We start from the raw sequence: 19,011 nt of genomic DNA, 5'->3' as shown, positions 1-19,011 counted from the left end.
GGCTGTCCCTCCCTGATGGCGGCCCTACAGATGAACGCCCCTCTAGAAATAGCACCTGTAGGCACATGTCTACAGTGCCTATTGGGAAATCTGGCCCAGGGAACTAGTCTCTTAGATCCCTGTCAGGCTCTGGTTACTCCACTACAAAACTCCTTGCACATGAGCCTGTCTTTTGCAAGGAGAAAATTTTGGTGCGAAGGAATATTAAAGAATGTATTTACAAACTTACCTTGCTGCAAATCTTTTTGCAGAGTTTTGACAAGGATGTTTCTCTACTTAGCTTTGAGCTCACCAAGGAGCACGTTCAATGATGCTCTGACCACACCAGTTGCTTACAGGGTTCACACACACAGAGCTAAGCAACTGATATGTTTCAGTTTAGTTAAAACAACTTGGAAGGTTCAACAAAATTATGAAGATGATAACGAAGAACTGGTAGAGATTTAACCTCCAATTACGGAAAGGCTTCTTCACAGTAAGAGCTGTGAAAATGTGGAATAGACAAGAGCTGGTTCTGGCCAGCTCAACAGATTGTTTTAAAGAAGGCCTGGATTATTTCCTAAATGCACATAATATAACTGGATACTAATATTTATATGTAAAGCTGATTCAGGGTATTATCAGATTGCCTTTTAGGTGATCAGGAAGGAATTTTTACCCCTGCTGGAGCAAATTGGATCATGCTTTATTGTATATACTTTTTTTTTCCCTTCTGTTGGTTGAACTGGATAGACTTGTGTCTTTTTTCAACCAGACTAACTTATCAATTATGGTCCAAAACTACTGATTACATATCATGCCTTTCTCAATCTTTTTAAGAGGCACTGCAACTACAGGGCACTTGCAAATTATTCAATGTTACCTATTAAAGCAGTAGTAAACTCTAGTGAAAAAAAAATAAAGTTTCTTTCTGCATGGCAATATCATAATGCGTTAGTATGCACCGAAAATCAAAGCTCTCCAGCGGCACGCTGTCACCACTGCAGAGGCTTCCATCTTCACTCGGTCCTTCTTCTGGGTTCGCAGGCTGTGGCCACTTGAATGGCTGAGCTGCGATGACATCACTCCCACGCATGTGCATGGGAGTCTCATCCACAGCACACAGCTCTTGAAAGAACGGCACAGGTATGCCATTCCTTCAGAGCTGCCGCTCGCTAGAATATCTCCTAAATAGTGCATACCTGTAGGTAAAAATAAAAAATGAGAGTTTACTACCACTTTAAAGTTATCAAAGACTGTGCCTTAAATATGCTAACCTCTTAAAGCGGCAGAACAGTAAAGAGTCACAGGAAGAATGTAAGTGATTTGGTGAGCTTAATCTGGAGACAGAGACAGTTTAGTACTACAAAGGAAAAGGCAGAGGTGAGAATCACACAACTTAATGAATCTAAATCTCATCGCTCTGCATCTACAAAACATTGCTCTAGATCTGTCAAGTCTCTACAATCAAGATCTTCCACCCTCGGGCAAAAGCCTAATAAAGTCCATGTTGATACTGAAGCTTCTAAAATTCAAGTGATCTTTGCCTGAAAGAAATCAAAACTTTAGCAGAAACTGCACACAAGAAAGCACTGATGGAAGCAAAGGTGGAAGCAAAAGCTGTATGCAAAAAAGCGGTGGAAGCAGAGGTTGCACACAAGACAACAGAGACTGAAGCTCTGGAGAAACAATGTGAGCATGCGACCACCATGGCAAGTTTAAAGGTTTTAGAACTGCTTGGGAAAGTGAAGGAGATAACAGTAGCAGTCACTTGGTTGCCTCTTATTTAAGGGCCTCATGAAATGAGATAGGCAGTTAGTACATCAGGACTGATCAATTTACTGTGTGTGTATGTATATATATATATATATATATATACCATAGTTTGTAGACTCTATAACTTGTACACAGACTAAATAATATACACTGATTTGGGTTATTTTTAACAAAGAAATGTGGCAGAATACATTTTGGCCTAAATATATGAAGAAAGGGTATTTCTTTGCAAAATTATAATAAAGATGTGCATCATGCTTTTTTTAAATTTTTGGCTCCTGTGTACATTTGTCTGTCTGACAGAAGCTGGTCTCATTACCAATTTCTGTGGAACAGGCTTGCTGGAAAACCAGCATTCGACCAGCATCTGATCAGGGCTGGCAGCCAATGGCCAACCCTGTGCCCGGGCCCCTCAGGACACCCAGGCCCCATACATGTGTATCATTGGCTGTCCCTCCCTGATGGCGGCCCTACAGATGAACGCCCCTCTAGAAATAGCACCTGTAGGCACATGTCTACAGTGCCTATTGGGAAATCTGGCCCAGGGAACTAGTCTCTTAGGTCCCTGTCAGGCTCTGGTTACTCCACTACAAAACTCCTTGCACATGAGCCTGTCTTTTGCAAGGAGAAAATTTTGGTGCGAAGGAATATTAAAGAATGTATTTACAAACTTACCTTGCTGCAAATCTTTTTGCAGAGTTTTGACAAGGATGTTTCTCTACTTAGCTTTGAGCTCACCAAGGAGCACGTTCAATGATGCTCTGACCACACCAGTTGCTTACAGGGTTCTCTCTCTCTCATTACACCATTACCTGTAAAGATGCTCTGCTACTTGTCTGTACACATATAGAGGTTCATTATGTTTCCTGAAAAACCAAAAGCCTGCAAACTTGGAAACTTTTCAATATGGTCTTGGATTCAGTTATGGATGGACACTAAGTGGAGGTAACCTACCTATGGTGTTACACATTGGTGATGAACTTACTGCCTTGTCTTGGGATACCTATACTGCACTTATTAGCAACCTGCTAACTCAGTGTCTGTTGAATTATCTTCTAATACCCAAGCCGGGACCAATTATGTGGTCATGCTGTCCAGCTCAATGCCACTGAACCTGTTGGACATGTGACTGTATACTGAGTTTATTGTTCTCATTGCTGATATACATGATCTTTGGCCTTCCACCTACAGGATAATAATTTGAGAACTTGGATTTACAATTTTGTAAATACGATACCCTACTCTCCAGGACTTTATTATCCACTGGTGACTACCATCCACATTGCTATTACTAAATGGGCCCAGGAGTTTGTCTGTATGTAGTCTCTGCGGTGCTGTATTCACACACCATTGATAGGTTAGTTATCCCATTTCCCTTAGACAGCTTTCCACAGTGACTACATACAGGCAAGTAAATTGACATCCGGACACCCTTACCTTGACACTGGATTTAACTATTTGTATGTCCATATATATATTGTGGTTGCTGAGCACTGTGTGCTAACACTATTTTGTTGTACTGCAAAATTATTTTTGATACGAATAAATAAATATTTTTTCAAAAATTGCAGTCTCATGCAAGCCTTGTTTGCTGTCAAATTAACCACTTGTCCCACTGGGTGGGCTTTACCCACCCGTGTGACCTTTCTTGTTTTATCATGAGTTTATGGTTTAGATAGCAACACTTATTAAGTGATTATAATCAGTGCCCTTATATTTTCCCTCCATCCTTCTTTTGTTTTTAGTCATTATTTTTCCTACCCACACTGCCAGGCTAATTAGAGAAATTCAGTGACTGGCTAATCATAGTTTATATAGAGATGTATCTTTTTAGTCTGCATTTTTGAAAGAATATAATATACAAATAAGTGCATGTGTTCCATTTGTGCTCACATCTCTGTAAAAGCACACCTTCCCCGTAGAAAAACCATGTATGCATGGGGGTAAGTTACCCAGAATCCCACCCTACTAATAATCTTTAGAATTACAGCATTTACAGTTTTTTACACTACCTCCACTACTGGGCTTTAACTTAGCTTCTTGAGTTGCTTGTGGCATTGATTCTTTTCAAGAGAAAGATATTGGTATAACATGGCCTATGTATAATGTTAATCCTTATATTATGAGCTTTCTGCTAAAACGGTTGTTACCCATTCCTTTGTCAGATTTCTGCACTTCCCTCCATTCTCTCAGTCAAAAAGTGTGAAATACTGTATGTTGTTTGCATGATATAAGGACCTAACATTTTTTACTACTATAATCCTGATGGCACCCACAGATCACTGTGATTTATAGTTATTCCTTTTCACTGGGTAGGTGGAGTAGCATGGTTACAGCTGGCCAACCCATGTACCTTTGTACTGCTGATCACAGTTGACATAATTGACTCAACTGACATACTCTGTGATGTACTAACACTCTCCTTGGTTATAAGCTAGAACAGATAGAACCACCTTTTCATTCTGGTACTTTATGTCATAAAAAGAAGTCAAAAATGTATTGTAGTGATAATGGATTACTGGGGTATACAGTTTGTGGGCTCGTATAAATGTATTACCAATATTTATTTAGATTTCAATCTTTATTAGTTTTTGCATATAAAAAAAACAGTTGCATTAATACATGTAGCATCCTCCTATTTATCTAGGGGAGCTAGCTAATTATTTGTTTAGTTAGACGGCTGAGTAGCAGCCAGAGTGATAGTCACAGGGGTCAAATTCAGGTCAGGGTTAAGAGGCTCTGCAGATCAGCTTGATACCTCCCCCTTATCTAGAGATTGGAGAAGTCTCTAGAACTCAGTGGGTGGGGGTGAGGAGGAGCTGGTCTGCACTCATGAGGGATCCTGGCCAATCCCCAGGTAGGAGGCTTGGCATGGGGTAAGGAAAGCCCTTCAGAGTGACTGAGCCTGCTTAGTAGGAGGAGAGAGTTTGTGTATAAGATGGAGTGAGAGGAAGAAATGTGGGAGCCTGGGAGGGGGCCCAGTGGGAAGTTTTCTACCTACAGGATTGGGACCTTGACAGGAGGATTGCTCCGCCTCACCAGCCCACGGGGAGAGGACTACTTGTGGAGCCAGGAAAGGAGCCAGCCCAGCAGAAGGCCTGAAGTCAGCCGCCTACCTAAACCAGCACACAGGATAGACACTGAGTCAGTAATCCTACACCCCCTGGGCCAGCTAAGGGGAAAAGAGCAGAAACCTGATTAGCTCCTTAACCGGGACTGTCCATCCTCAAAGTGACAGACACTGGATCCCCTTGCAGAAGAATTCATTCAGACAGCTGGGTAGAGAAGAGGATTTATCCCCAGAGGTCTGAGGTGGTACACAAGGAAAGGCTGGAGAGCTCTCCCAGAAGTTTTTTTGCCATGTACAAACTTGCGTATAGTTGGCAAGAAGTTGTCCTCAGTTCACAGTTTCTTGGGCATCCCATGCATCCCTCAACCCCATCCAAGTTTATTACCCCTAATATAATCCGAAAAAAACTAAATCAAGGACTGTTTACTGTTTCCTATATGCAAGCTGGAGTGCAAGTCTGAAGAGAATGCATGTTGCCTGGCTGTGCAGGCCTATAGGGAGACCCATATCTCCAGCAACTCCTAAGGGGGTAGTGCTACATACAGAAGGAAGTTGATTTACTAAAACTGGAGGGTGCAAAATATGGTGCAGCTGTGCATGGTAGCCATTCGGCTTCTAACTTCAAATTGTTCAATTAAGCTTTAACAAAAAACCTGGAAGCTAATTGGTTTCTATCCAGAGCTGCACTAGATTTTGCACTCTCCAGTTTTAGTAAATCAACCCCCATGCATGTAAAAGAAATATAACATTTGAACAATAAATATTCTGAAATATTAGTGTCATATCCATTATGAGGCAACATTTGTAGGAATTACAAGCCAAATAACCATCTCTGTGCATCATACACTGAATCTGCTATAGAAATTCAAAACTATCTTGGAAATAAAAATAAACACGTTAGTCAGGATTCTAAATGAGGCAACATAAAAAAAGACATAAAAGAACATAAATTGGACTCCAGACAAGGGTCAACCTAAGAAAAGCAATGAAAGGAAAAGAGACAGGAAAGAATTCTAGGTATAACTAGAAGTAGTAACCAGGAAAAGAGGAAAAATGTAGGAATTTTGTATCTATGGATCCCAAGTTTTGTCAAATCTATTTATTTGTAAGGTCCACTGTGGCGGTGCCTAAAATTAACTTTGTCAACTTAGTAGAGTATGTTGTTTCCTAGTAAAGAATGTTAGAAAGAATATTATTTTGCATCATTTTGAACCACAATTAGAAACCTGTATTATTTACCATATTACCTGCAAAAAATATTTTTCAAACTGGTAAGTACATTGTAAAATGTAAGTGAAGGGGTTGATATACTGAAAAGAGTCTTTTCACTTTGCAAATTGTATGTTCTCTTAGTCAAGTGAATATGGCGAAGTTCTGTTCACTTTAAATGCTCATGTGCAAGGAAACAATAGAGAAATTTTCCTTACACATATTTGGATAATTGAAAAGAACATTGCTTTACTGCTTCACTATATTTACTATGTTCGCAGAACATTTATTTTGCTCGTTAAATGGTCTCTACTATTTTAGTGGATAAATTGCAATGCCTTTATTGCCTGTGGCATCCAAATCAGACTAATAATGCCTAACATGCACTTTACAGATTAAACCTGATGAATGACTAATTGCTAAGTATAAGGGTTAGAACTTCTGTTAGGTTTTTATTGCTAGCCGAGTCCCTGCTGGCGAGATTCACTCTCCCTAACTGTCCTAGTGGCCACTATCACAGTGACTCTAATTGCGGGAAAATCCAAAATTCTGAGTTGTTATCAGAACAAGAAGTAAATGGAAATCTTTGGTTGGATACATTTTGGGAACATTCAGGGGAGTTTGCTTACTTTGAATAGATTTCATCTCACTTCTCTTTCTTTGATGGAACATGAAGTGAAGGTGAACAGACGACCTACTCTAAAAGCTAAAGAGGTTGTGGTTTTAGATTTAATTAGTTAATTCTCATTCTTCATGCAGTTGTAACAGGTTAGATGGTGTTGCTTATTTTTCTACTGATTAACAAAATATCGCTCTTTAATATTTAGGTTCATAGCGGTCTCCATTCCGCTGAACTATAACAGACGACAAGTGGATAACCGCCAACTCTTCCTGATCTCCACCACATGGATTTTTGCCTTTGCTGTGGCCTCCCCAGTCATTTTTGGGCTTAACAATGTGAAAGACAGGGATCCTACTGAGTGTAAACTGGAAGACAATAATTATGTGGTGTATTCTTCTGTCTGCTCCTTTTTTATCCCATGTCCAATAATGTTAGTTCTCTACTGTGCAATGTTTCATGGACTCCGCAAGTGGGAAGAGACCAGGAAGGCTAAATTACGGAGTCATATGTCCCCAAGACAGAAGCCACCAAGCCAGACACTTATATTTGATAGGATTGATCGGATTGAACGCAGTCCTACAGACAGCAAGCTAGATGAAATGCTGTATGACCAGTCGGATTGCCCTTTTTCCAAAGCATATGTGGACAATGGCCATGGGATACAAACTATAGCTTATCCTCATCTCAAATATTCATCAGGCATGGTGCCAGAACGAAAACACACCAAGATCAACGGGCGAGAGAGAAAAGCAATGAGAGTTCTTCCAGTTGTTGTTGGTGAGTTACCAGTTTAATTTACTAAAACTGCAATTATTTGTAAGAATAACAAGGAATACCTATAGCAGGCACCACAACAATACAAAATAATGTATTTGGGGGAGTTTAAAATTTTTTGGATGATTCCCTATTGCTGTCCGCTAATAATATAGAAATGTACGTCACACGGTTCGATTCCCAGCATGTGGATGTACATTTGAGGTTACAAGTATCTTCAAGTCATCTAGTTGTTCTACAAACAACATTCAAATTATGTTTATGGTCATTTTAATTTCCTTAGACATCAGAAGTGGAAAGGAAAAGATTAAATTGTCTTGAAAGAAACCTATTATTGTGTGTCATAATAATATGCTTTTAAAAACTATCCACTTAAAATGAAAGTAATTTTTAGTAAACTATATGAAAACTTTCTTAGTTTAGTGAGAATGGTAAATCATCTTAAAACTCAGGGTCAGCATTGTGCGAAGGGTGACCGAAGGTCTACCTACTGGGACAATAGTAAAGGAATGACATAAGTTTGGACCCCAATCAGACCAAACTTTGTAAGTTTGGCTGTTTGATATTAGTTTGCTTAAAAAGACTTTGCCTTCATAGTTTTATATTTCTTATAAATTCAAATTACCTTATAACTCCCCTTCTTCCATTAAGTACTGTATTATGTTTTAGCTAATCTTTTTTGTTTTCTTATTTGTATATTTTTGTAGAAATGGATTAAAGAATACACAACATGTAAAATAGTTGTCAAGCACAAGTTTCAAGACATTTCTAATATACACCTAGTTATGTAGGCACTGTTTTTCATAAAATCCCATATTTTGCCTTTTTAATAACTTTATTTTATCTGTCACATGATTGGGGGGGGGAATGAGTATCTTTTCTGAAGAGGGTGGATATGTAATGAGTCACAACATAGAAGGAAGCATGTTCCATGCATATTCTGTCCATATGTGCGTGCTGCGCACCATATGTCATAGGTGGGTGTGGCCATATTGCATTGAGTGAGAGGGTCACAAAGAGCCATTTTTAAATTTTAAATAAAACCAGGGGTACATAATGCAGAGAGTGCAAGGTTCAGGAGTGCATATCGCGCAGGCCAGTTTACAACTGAAAATGACCTTTCCTCAAAATCTTCCCAAAACCTCCCCCAGTAAACAACCCTCCCCCCAAATTCCCCCAGTACAATCCTAACAATTGCATTACATACTCTATATGCCAAGGAAGTTTGGTCTTGGAAAAAGAACCATTGTGTCCATATTTGCCAGTGCTTCTCATCTTGGTGTTTTAGAGCCATGCTGAGTTGCTCCATCTGTTTTCCTAGTAGACTATTGGGAGATAGTAGGTGATGAAGTTTGCTTCCACATCATTGGAATGCAGGCTTTAGCAGCATTAAGAATGTGTTTAAGCAATTAATTTGTAGTACTTTTTAATCAGAAGTGTTGTATCATGTAATAATTGTGCAGCAGGGTTCCTATTTAGAGACAAACCTATAACAATGTTTACCATTTGTTCTACAGACACCCAAACTTTCAGTAGTTTCAAGCATTCCCAAAAAATATCCAGGAAGGATCCTTCAGGCTCCAAACATCTCTAGCAATAATTGGAGGCTAGAGGGAACATATGATTAATGATTTTTGGAGTCCTATACTATACAGTTAGGATTTTGTATCCACTTCGCTGGTAGTTACAGGCAATGGATGCTTTGTCCATGAAAAGGAGTATTCAGTTTTTTTGAGTGTCAGAAATTTTTATTCCCAGGTCATTCTCCCAATGTTTTAAGATTGAGGGATCTGCATTACATACTCTTGACCACTGATCCCTACATGCTGTGCTGTCCCTCCCCACCAAGTAAAAATCTTCCCCAGTGAAAAAACACCCATCATTCACCTCTGCAAACCCTGTCCACAGCTCGCCTCTGCAACCCTCATCCACAGGTCACTTCTGCACCTCCCATCTACAACTTACCATTGCATCTCCCGTACACAGCTCAATGTTTCCTCCCATTCACAACTCATCTCTGCACCCCTCTCTAAAACTCACCTCTGCACACCACCATACAAGGTTCAATTCTGCACCCACCATCCAAAGCTCAATACTGCACCCCACCATTCAAAGCTCACCTTTGCACCCTTGTCCAAAGCTCACCTCTGAACTCCTGTCTAAAGCTCACCCCTGCAACCCACCATCCACAACAAAATAATTTACTTTTGTGTTAAAATAAATATTAAAGTGCAATGTGCCTTGTGCTTCTTTCATTAATGTTCACTTTTGTGCCTTCCCTGTACACCTCTCTCACCAGTACTCATCTCTGCACCCCTCCTGTATTCCTCTTTCACCAGTGCTCACCTCTCCACCTCACTGTACCCCTCTTTCGCCAGTGCTCACCTCTGCACCTCCCTCCTTACCTGTCTTTCACCAGTGCTCACCTCTGCACCTCCCTCCTTACCTGTCTTTTACCAGTGCTCACCTCTGCACCTCCCTCCTTACCTGTCTTTTACCAGTGCTCACCTCTGCACCTCCCTCCTTACCTGTCTTTCACCAGTGCTCACCTCTGCACACCCCCACCTTTTTTTCACCAATGCCTACCTCACCCCCTGTAACCCTCTTTCACCAATCCTCACCTCTGCCCCCCTGTATTCCTCATTCACCAATGCTCACCTCTGTAACCCCCTACTCATTTTTCATAAATGCTCACCTCCACAACCACATAACCATTTTTTACCAATGCTCATCTTTGCCCCCCTCCCCCCCAAAAAACAAACAAACTAAAAACTGTTTGAAAATAAAAGTGGTCATTGAGTATCAGCAGAGCTGATAATGTTTCTTTACCAACAGCATCACTGAAATATAGCAGCAAATATAAGTCCACCATTTTTATAGGGTTGGCATTTCACAAAGTCGCAATAGGGTAAATATACTACAATTGGTGAACTCAGAATCTGGTGCAGTTGTGCATATTAGTCAATCAGCTTCTAACGTCAGCTTGTTCAATTAAGCTATGGCAATAAAACCTGGAACCTGATTGGTTTCTATGCAGAGTTGCACCAGATTTTGCACTCTCCAATTTTAGCACATACCCCCCCCTGACTTTTATTCATCCAGTGTATATAGAGTAACAGAGGAAACATGGACAGCAGTAAAAACTGTACAGATGTTCTAAACCTTTCCAATTTAAATTCATTTGATGCAATGTTGATTTTATTTTATTTTATTTATAATTTTTTTACCTAGGAAAAGGAATGGTCTTTCCCTTTGTGGTTGCCACTATAATGATCACTATGTCATTAACTCTCTTTAATAATACATTTCCTTTTTATAAATGATAACATTATTTTTTTAGATTGCCTGAGCTTATACCCAATTCAATATGTATGTAAAATGTTTATAGGGATTAATATATATATTGTACTTTTATGCTGGCACATGGACCGAGTCAAATAGGAAGCAAAGTGAAAATTTATTTAAATGCTAATCAGTTCAACAATCTGCTACGTGAAATCTATCAGAGAGTCACCGTTATTTTATACTGCAAATCTTGGAAGTAAATCAGGTTTTTCTGGCAGCAGGATGTTGGCATTATATGCTTTTGATACAGGGCTGTGTGATTTCAGTGTAGAGATCCCTGTGCAAAAGGCGAGCATGTGTGCCATTAGGGCCTTTGTCCCAAATCAATTGGATTACAAAAGCAACTTGAATCAAATTGATGCAGCTTGGAAGGAGGTAAGCTTCAGGTAAGAAGAACGTTAAATGCATTTGTCAATGATGTGTGAATGATCTACAAAAAATGTCAAACTGATGTCAAATAGAAGTGGAATGCACCTGAAAGCCACATGCATTTGCCCATCTACACATCCAAAGCCCATCCACCAGACATTAGGGTCAATGCAGCTTTGGCCTACAAAGTCATTGATGGATCCTTACATTGAGCTTATGTAGCACCAACACCCCAGTGCAGGCCACTCACATATCACTTGAAGAAGGCTGACACAGTTTTGCATTCCTCTTAACTAAATTTACCTTTACTTTTGCAACACTTACATTCAGGGCCAGATTTACTATTGGGCTCAGTAGGCCTGAGCCAATAGAAGACAAAGGTAAATAGGTTACATTATTATTGTCCACAATTTTTACTATTATTGATAGCAATACAACCAGCTCAAATGTTGATTTACTCATCTCAAAATATTCCAAGACAGGTTAGGATCAGTAAATCAAAAAAATGTTTTGTGCAGTAGGGCGACCCCAGCAGATGGTGTTATTTTGGGCACCAAAGCATGTGTGTCTACATGGACCACTTTTGGAATTCCAGTTCCACTTATTTTGCACTGCATGTACCTTGTTAATGTATAGAAAGATGAGGGGATGGGCAGATCAACCAAAAGGTCTCTGGACAAGACACAATTTTCAGCTGCCCCATGCAACTTGCTGGCCAAGTAATAACACCGTTTCTCTACTTAGCAATGTTCAGTTAGATAGAAGCGAGCCATTTCTGGCTGCACAGAGTCTACAAATGGTATGTCCATGTGTTATAGGATGCAGAAAGAGGTTCCAATTTTCAAGTTCTCTTCAAACCACAATTTGCACAAACACAAATAGTGTGTCCTGGTCTCAGGGAATGCAGAGACAATTAATGAAAGAAGGTCAGGTATGTGTGGCACCATATAGTGAATGCTGTTATTATTGCAGGTTTGTCACTTATTAACTATAATTGGACCACTTTAAAACAGTTGCAGGTAAAGGAACTTGTCAAGATTTGCTTTGTTTAGGCATGGTGCTATTTCTGACTAGCAGAGAAGGAAAGGTGTGAATCAAATTACAATCTTATAGTAGATCTGTTTAATATATTGCAAGTCATTTCCTACATTTCCACATTGCCTTGAATTATACATTTGTAGAGATAAGTGAATTGATAATTATCTGCAAAAACAGTAGTTCTCTGGATCGGTCCTGATTTTCTTTTTGCTAGGTCCAACATGTGTTTCATATTAAAGCAGTAATAAACCCCAAACCAAAAATGTAATATATGGCCAGTAACACACCTTCTATATTAGACTGCCCCCACTCTGGATCAATGAGCACAGGGGGTACCTTTCAACAGAAGCATTGTCAGTCTGGGGGGAGGAAACTGTTAGCTAGACTAGCAGATTTGAAGCCAAGATTCAACTAATACTTTACAATCAGTTACAGCAGTTTTTTTCAGGTTTTGCAGGTTTTACATAAATAAAAGCTGACCATTGTAATCCCCCCCCCCCCCATCAATAGTAACTGGTTTGCCTCAATCCTCTAACTTCATCTGCAGGACAGCTTGCAATGTCGAAAAAGAACAGACTTTCTGGCGTGATCGTCATGTAAAAATAAAGGAAAAAAAAGCCTAAATAAGAAAACCAATGCAGCCATCACATCTAAGAATTTTTAATCTGCAATATAAAAAATGTTTGCTTTTGGGTTTAATACTGCTTTAAACTATAGACCATCTTCCCCTACCTAAAAGATATTAGCCCAGGACACCTGGTATATGAGCTGATATCTATAATATACACAGCCCAGGTAAACCTGTAAATATTAGTACTGTAATAGCCAATGAAAATAAATCAGATAAAAATACATGTATATTATTCTGTATGAAAGTAATAAAAAAAAAACCCAATAATAAATGTGCAGGAGTCAGGAGTGGGTAACATACAGATTGCATGGGTCAGGAGTGGATAATGTACGTAACACTGCAATTAATTTTGCAAAGGACAGGAGTATGTAACAAAGAGTACAAGGGTCCGGAGTAACATATATGTAACATACAGAGCTCAGGGGTCACTAGTAAAAGTAACAAACAGCCCAAAAAACATTGTGCAAGTGTCAGGTGTATGTAATGTACCTTGAAAAAGTATTCATACCCCTTTAAATTTTCCACATTTTGTTATGTTACAACCAAAAACGTAAATGTATTTTATTGGGTTTGTATGTGATAGACCAACACAAAGTGGCACATAGGGAAGGAATATGATAAATAGTTTTTAATTTTTTTTACAAATAAATCTGCAAAAAGTGTTTCAGCATTTGTATTCAGCCCCCTGAGTCAATACTTTGTAGAACCACCTTTTGCTGCAATTACAGCTGTAAGTCTTTTTGGGGATGTCTCTACCAGCTTTGCACATCTAGAGAGTGAAATTATTGCCCATTCTTCTTTACAAAATAGCTCAAGCTCTGTCAGATTGGATGGAGAGCGTCTGTGAACAGCAATTTTCAAATCTTGCCACAGATTCTCATTAGGATTTAGGTCTGAACTTTGACTGGGCCATTCTAACACATGAATATGTTTTGATCTAAACCATTATATTGTAGCTCTGGCTGTATGTTTAGGGTTGTTGTCCTGCTGGAAGGTGAACCTCCGCCCCAGTCTCAAGTCTTTTGCAGACTCTAACAGGTTTCTTCTAAGATTTCTCTGTATTTGGCTCCATCCATCTTCCCATCAACTCTGACCAGATTCCCTGTCCCTGCTGAAGAAAAGCATCCCCACAACAGGATGCTGCCACCACCATGTTTCACGGTGGGCATAGCATGTTCAGGGTGATGTGCAGTGTTAGTTTTTTGACACACGTATCATTTTGCTTTTAGGCCAAAAAGTTAAATTTTGGTCTCATCTGACCAGAGCACCTTGTTCCACATGTTTGCTGTGTCCTCCCCATGGCTTCTTGCAAACTGCAAATGGGACTTCTTATGGCTTTCTTCCAACAATGGCTTTCTTCTTGCCACTCTTCCATAAAGGCCAGATTTGTGGAGTGCACGATTAATAGTTGTCCCGTGGACAGATTCACACACCTGAGCTGTGGATCTCTGCAGCTCCTCCAGAGTCACCATGGGCCACTTGGCTGCTTCTCTGATAAATGCTGTTCTTGCCTGGCCTGTCAGTTTAGGTGGACGGTCATGTCTTGGTAGGTTTGCTGTTGTACTCTTTACATTTTCCGATGACGGACTGAACAGTGCTCTGTGAGATGTTCAAAGCTTGGGATATTTTTTTATACCCTAACCCTACTTTAAACTTCTCCACAACTTTATCCCTGACTTGTCTGGTGTGTTCCTTGGCCTTCATGATGCTGTTTGTTCATTACTGTTCTCTAACAAACCTCTGAGGGCTTCACAGAACAGCTGTGTTTATACTGAGATTAAATTACACACAGGTGGACTCTATCAATTAGGTGACTTCTGAAGGCTATTGGTTCCACTAGCTTTTAGTTAGGAATATCGGCGCAAAGGGGTGATGAATACAAATGCATACCACACTTTTCAGATATTTATTTGTAAAAAATGTTGAAAACCATTTATCATTTTCCTTCCACTTCCAATTATGTGCAACTTTGTGTTGGTCTATCACATAAAATCCCAATAAAATACATTGACGTTTTTGGTGTAACATGACAAAATGTGGAAAATTTCCAGGGGTATGAATATTCTTTCAAGGCACTGTACATAGTGCAGGGTTTAGAAATATATACACCCTAGTGCACAGAATCACTATGATTCATTGCAACCCTTTTTCATAGAACAGCAATCTCCCCTATACATACACACAAACATATACAAACACACACTCACTCACTCACATACATATCTACACACAGCCACAGTAAACCTGTGACACCAGGTGTAAGGCAGGTTTACAGCACAGAATGGTTGGGAGGCAGCCTAGGTCAGGACCCAAGAGGTGGAGCAGATTCATCCCTCCCTCCATCCTCTGAATGGAAACAATGATTGATGTGAGCTCTGATGACTACAGGGGGGACAGTGATCAGTGCTGTAGACTGCAGCACTTCTATTGATAGTCAGGCAGGGGTGGACTGACAACTCATGGGGCCCCCGGGCAATAGAGGATCATGGGGGCCCCTGTGTCCTTGCCCAAACTCAAAAAAGCCTATGAAAATGGTACCAGGGGCATCTCATGGGGCCCCCTACTGACCCCGGCCCTCGGGCACTGCCCGAGTTTCCAAATGGTCAGTCCACCCCTGTAGTCAGGGTATTTTGTGGATCGTTTCCCATACATGTGACAAGCAGGGCATTGTTTTCCATGAAGCTCCCCCCTCCCATATGAAAACACAGCACCTGGGGAAGCTGTCCCTTGTGCCCTACCCCTCTTGTCACTGCCTTGGTAATGGTAACCTGCTAGTCTACAAAAGCAAAAAAATTAATTGCAGTGTCATGAACATTATCACAAAGCGACCCTGTTGCCTTGCTGAAAAATATAAAAGCTGGACAGCCCCTACAAGAATACCTTTAAAGTGCTTCTAAATGCTGAATTTTATGCATGAAGATAAAAAAAAATTTTCTGCATGCAGCTCCTCCGAGAATATGAGCATTGGGGCTGCTCTGTGCAAAACCATTACACAGAGCAGGTTAGTATGACATGTTTGTTTACGATATTAAAAAAAGTTTACCTTACAACCGCTTTAATACTTACCTTTCCAACAGATGAAAAGTCAAATCGTTTGTGGTGTACCCCAAGGTTCAGTATTGGGCCCTTACTTTTTAATATATTTGTAAACGATATAGGGTCTGTGATTAAAAGTACCATTTCATTCTTTGCAGATGACACCAAGCTGTGCAGTGGAATAACGTCCTTACAGGATATCTTCAATTTACAAGCCGACCTCAATGCACTGTTTAATTGGGCAACTATGTGGCAAATGAGGTTTAATGTTGATAAATGTAAGGTTATGCACTTGGGGGCTAAGAATATGCATGCATCATACATACTAGGGGGGTACAACTGGGGGAATCAATGGTGGAGAAGGATCTGGGGGTTCTGGTAGATCACAAGCTTAATAATGGCATGCAATGCCAAGCTGCGGTTTCTAAAGGGAGCAAAATCCTCTCTTGTATTAAAAGAGGTATAGACTCCAGAGAGAGATATCATAATTCCCCTGTACAAATCATTAGTAATACCTTATCTGGAATATGAAGTTCAGTTTTGGGCACAAAAAGGATATCGAGAGTAGGGCAACCAAAGTGATACAAGGCATGGAGAAGATCAGCTATGAGGAAAGATTAGAGGAACTGAATTTATTCTCTCTTAACCTCCCTGGCGGTATGATTCTTTCCGATTTTTGGTGCTGAAAGCGGTACCATTTTTTTGCATGGAAATATGTAGTTTTTTTATTGTAGGCTGTAATTTTTAGGAATAACTCACTGAAATCTGTCCGAACAAAAGTCTAGTAAACATCCCGGGTAGGATAAAATTTGAAACACGAAATCATTAATTATAATTTAATAAATAATCACAAAAAATAATAATATAATAATAATACATTTAATTCAATAATATAATCAAACCAAAAACACTGAAATTTGAAATATAGCGCCACAATAAGTTCGCACATTGCTGAGCAAAGTCGCAAAATCGTTTTCAGTGTCTGATGACAAATTTCCCCACAAATCATTATCACTCAATTCTGCAAGTGGTTCTGATTTACTATCGCTGTTCTCTAGCTGATCTAAACCGCTTTTGACCTAAAGGGACACTTTTTGGACGCCATGGACGTTTCTCAGTTTCCAGGCAGAAAGAACAGACAAAATGCAGGCAGGGCACAGGACAAAGCAGTAGGGACAAAATGTATGTGAAATTGGTTGATACAGCAATGTTTTACTTTGTAAAATGTAAAAAAAAAAAAATGACATTTTTTAAAATTTTTAAATTTATCGCCGCCGGCGGCGCCCGTACGTCCCGACGTCACAGGGACAGGACACAGAAGCCGGATGCCGGCATCGGCCGGAGGAGATGGCTGGGGACGCTGCAGGGGACACATCGTGGGAGCGCAGGGTAAGGTAAGTAAAGAACACATGCCGGAGCAGTGCTGCATGGTATTCCCGAGTGTAGCTTGGGGTTACCGCTCTTGGTACGGAAATGCTACCCCGAGCTACACTCGGGAATACCACTAAGGAGGTTAAGAAGAGGAGATTAAGGGGGATCTGATCAACATGTATAAATACATCAGTGGTTCATATAGTGAACTCGGTGTAGAGCTATTCATTTTAAGGTCATCAAAGAGAATAAGGGGGAACACTTCTGAAGGAAAAGAGATTTAATATCCAAATATGGAAAGACTTCCTCACAGTAAGAGCTGTGGAAATGTTTAATAGACTCCCTCAAGAGTTGGTTCTGGCCAGCTCAGTAGATTGTTTTAAAAAAAGGCCTGTATCCTTTCATAACTGTACATAATATAACTGGATAACAGGTAACGTTGATCCAGGGACCATCAAATTGCCTCTTGGGGGATCAGGAAGGAATTTTTTCCCCTGTTGGAGCAAATTGGATCAAGCTTTATTTTGGTCTTTTTGCCTTCCTCTGCATCAACTGTGAGTATAGGATTGTGCTTATAGGATATTCAATTTTTTCCCCTTTTAATGGTTGAACTAGATAAACATGTGCCTTTTTTTCAACCGGACTAACTATGTAACTATCTCTGAAGCTGGACTAGCTCAATAAGACTGTATATAAGCATTGTATTGCCATAGGCACATTTGAATAATGTAGTGAAGAACAAAAACAAAGCGCACCAACCTTGCGCATTACCTCAGTAAGCAATTGGTAAATGTATTGATTTAAGAAATATACTCACAAAAGTAGCAATATAAAAGGCATATAGAATCCATAACCGAAGCACTGAATTAGGAGACACGTGCAAACCCAATCGAGAGGGGATATTCTCAGGGTAAAGCTGACACGTTTCGAAGGGGGGGTCCTTTCTTCCTCAGATCTACCCAGAGGCTCTGAGGAAGAAGGGACCCCCCCTTCAAAATGCGTCAGCTTTACCCTGAGAGTCTCCCCTCTCGATGGGATTCACACATGTCTCCTAATCCAGTGCTCCGGTTATGGATTCTATTTGCCTTGTATATTGCTACTTTTGTGAGTATATTTCTTAAATCAATAAATGTACCAATTGCTTATTGAGGTAATGCATAAGGTTGGCACGCTTTGTTTTTGTTCTTCACTACAGTTTGTATCAAGCTTCCCCAGCTTCGTGTTAGAGCCACACAACCTTTGATTGGTTTCAGATGAACTTTCATATATATCCTATCATATTTTGTTCCTTCGGCCCTCTTCTGACCTGGGTCCCTGAGCGCAGGAGGTGATGCATTTGTGTCTGCTTCTGAATAATGACAAGCTCCACGCCGTGCCATATGATTAACATAGTATAACCTAATGCTAAAATGGCTAATGGCTAAAAGAAGAATGCAGGCTGTGTGTTTTATGTTCACAGCTACCTTACAGTATAGCTGTACAAGCCATCACAGAAGAGAAAAAAAGATTGCTTCATGCTTCACTACAGTGAGTCTCCCGGCTTCTCTAAACATGTGCCATAGTCATCACAAATAGTATATTTTAAGGCTAGATGCTGAACCCCTCCTAACCCTGCTGCCCTGAGTACTGGGCCATGAGTGCCATTTTGGTAAATATAGCCATTAGTACATCACTTCCTGTATCTGGCAAACAGATGACTATCCATCCATCTAGGAAGGTCCTTCAGGTGTGTTTCCAGTGCCCCTGCTCCCTTTTCTGTGTATTATCTGATTTTCATTTTGTGATAATAAA

General features: G+C 40.1%; 1 protein-coding gene across 1 annotated transcript in view; it reads left to right on the top strand.

Moving 5' to 3' along the window:
• Positions 1-19,011, top strand: part of DRD4 (dopamine receptor D4) — a 136,499-nt gene that overhangs the window by 51,086 nt on the left and 66,402 nt on the right. The window contains exon 3 of the mRNA XM_089653583.1: positions 6,862-7,433. Within this exon, the coding sequence (XP_089509709.1) occupies positions 6,862-7,433 (572 nt within the window). The remainder of the gene's footprint in view (positions 1-6,861; positions 7,434-19,011) is intronic.

The sequence above is a fragment of the Staurois parvus genome, unplaced genomic scaffold, assembly GCF_062004578.1.
Source record: "Staurois parvus isolate SC_StPar_1 unplaced genomic scaffold, SC_StPar_1.0 ptg000715l, whole genome shotgun sequence".
NCBI lineage: Eukaryota > Metazoa > Chordata > Amphibia > Anura > Ranidae > Staurois > Staurois parvus.
This window is presented reverse-complemented; position numbering and strand designations above follow the sequence as displayed.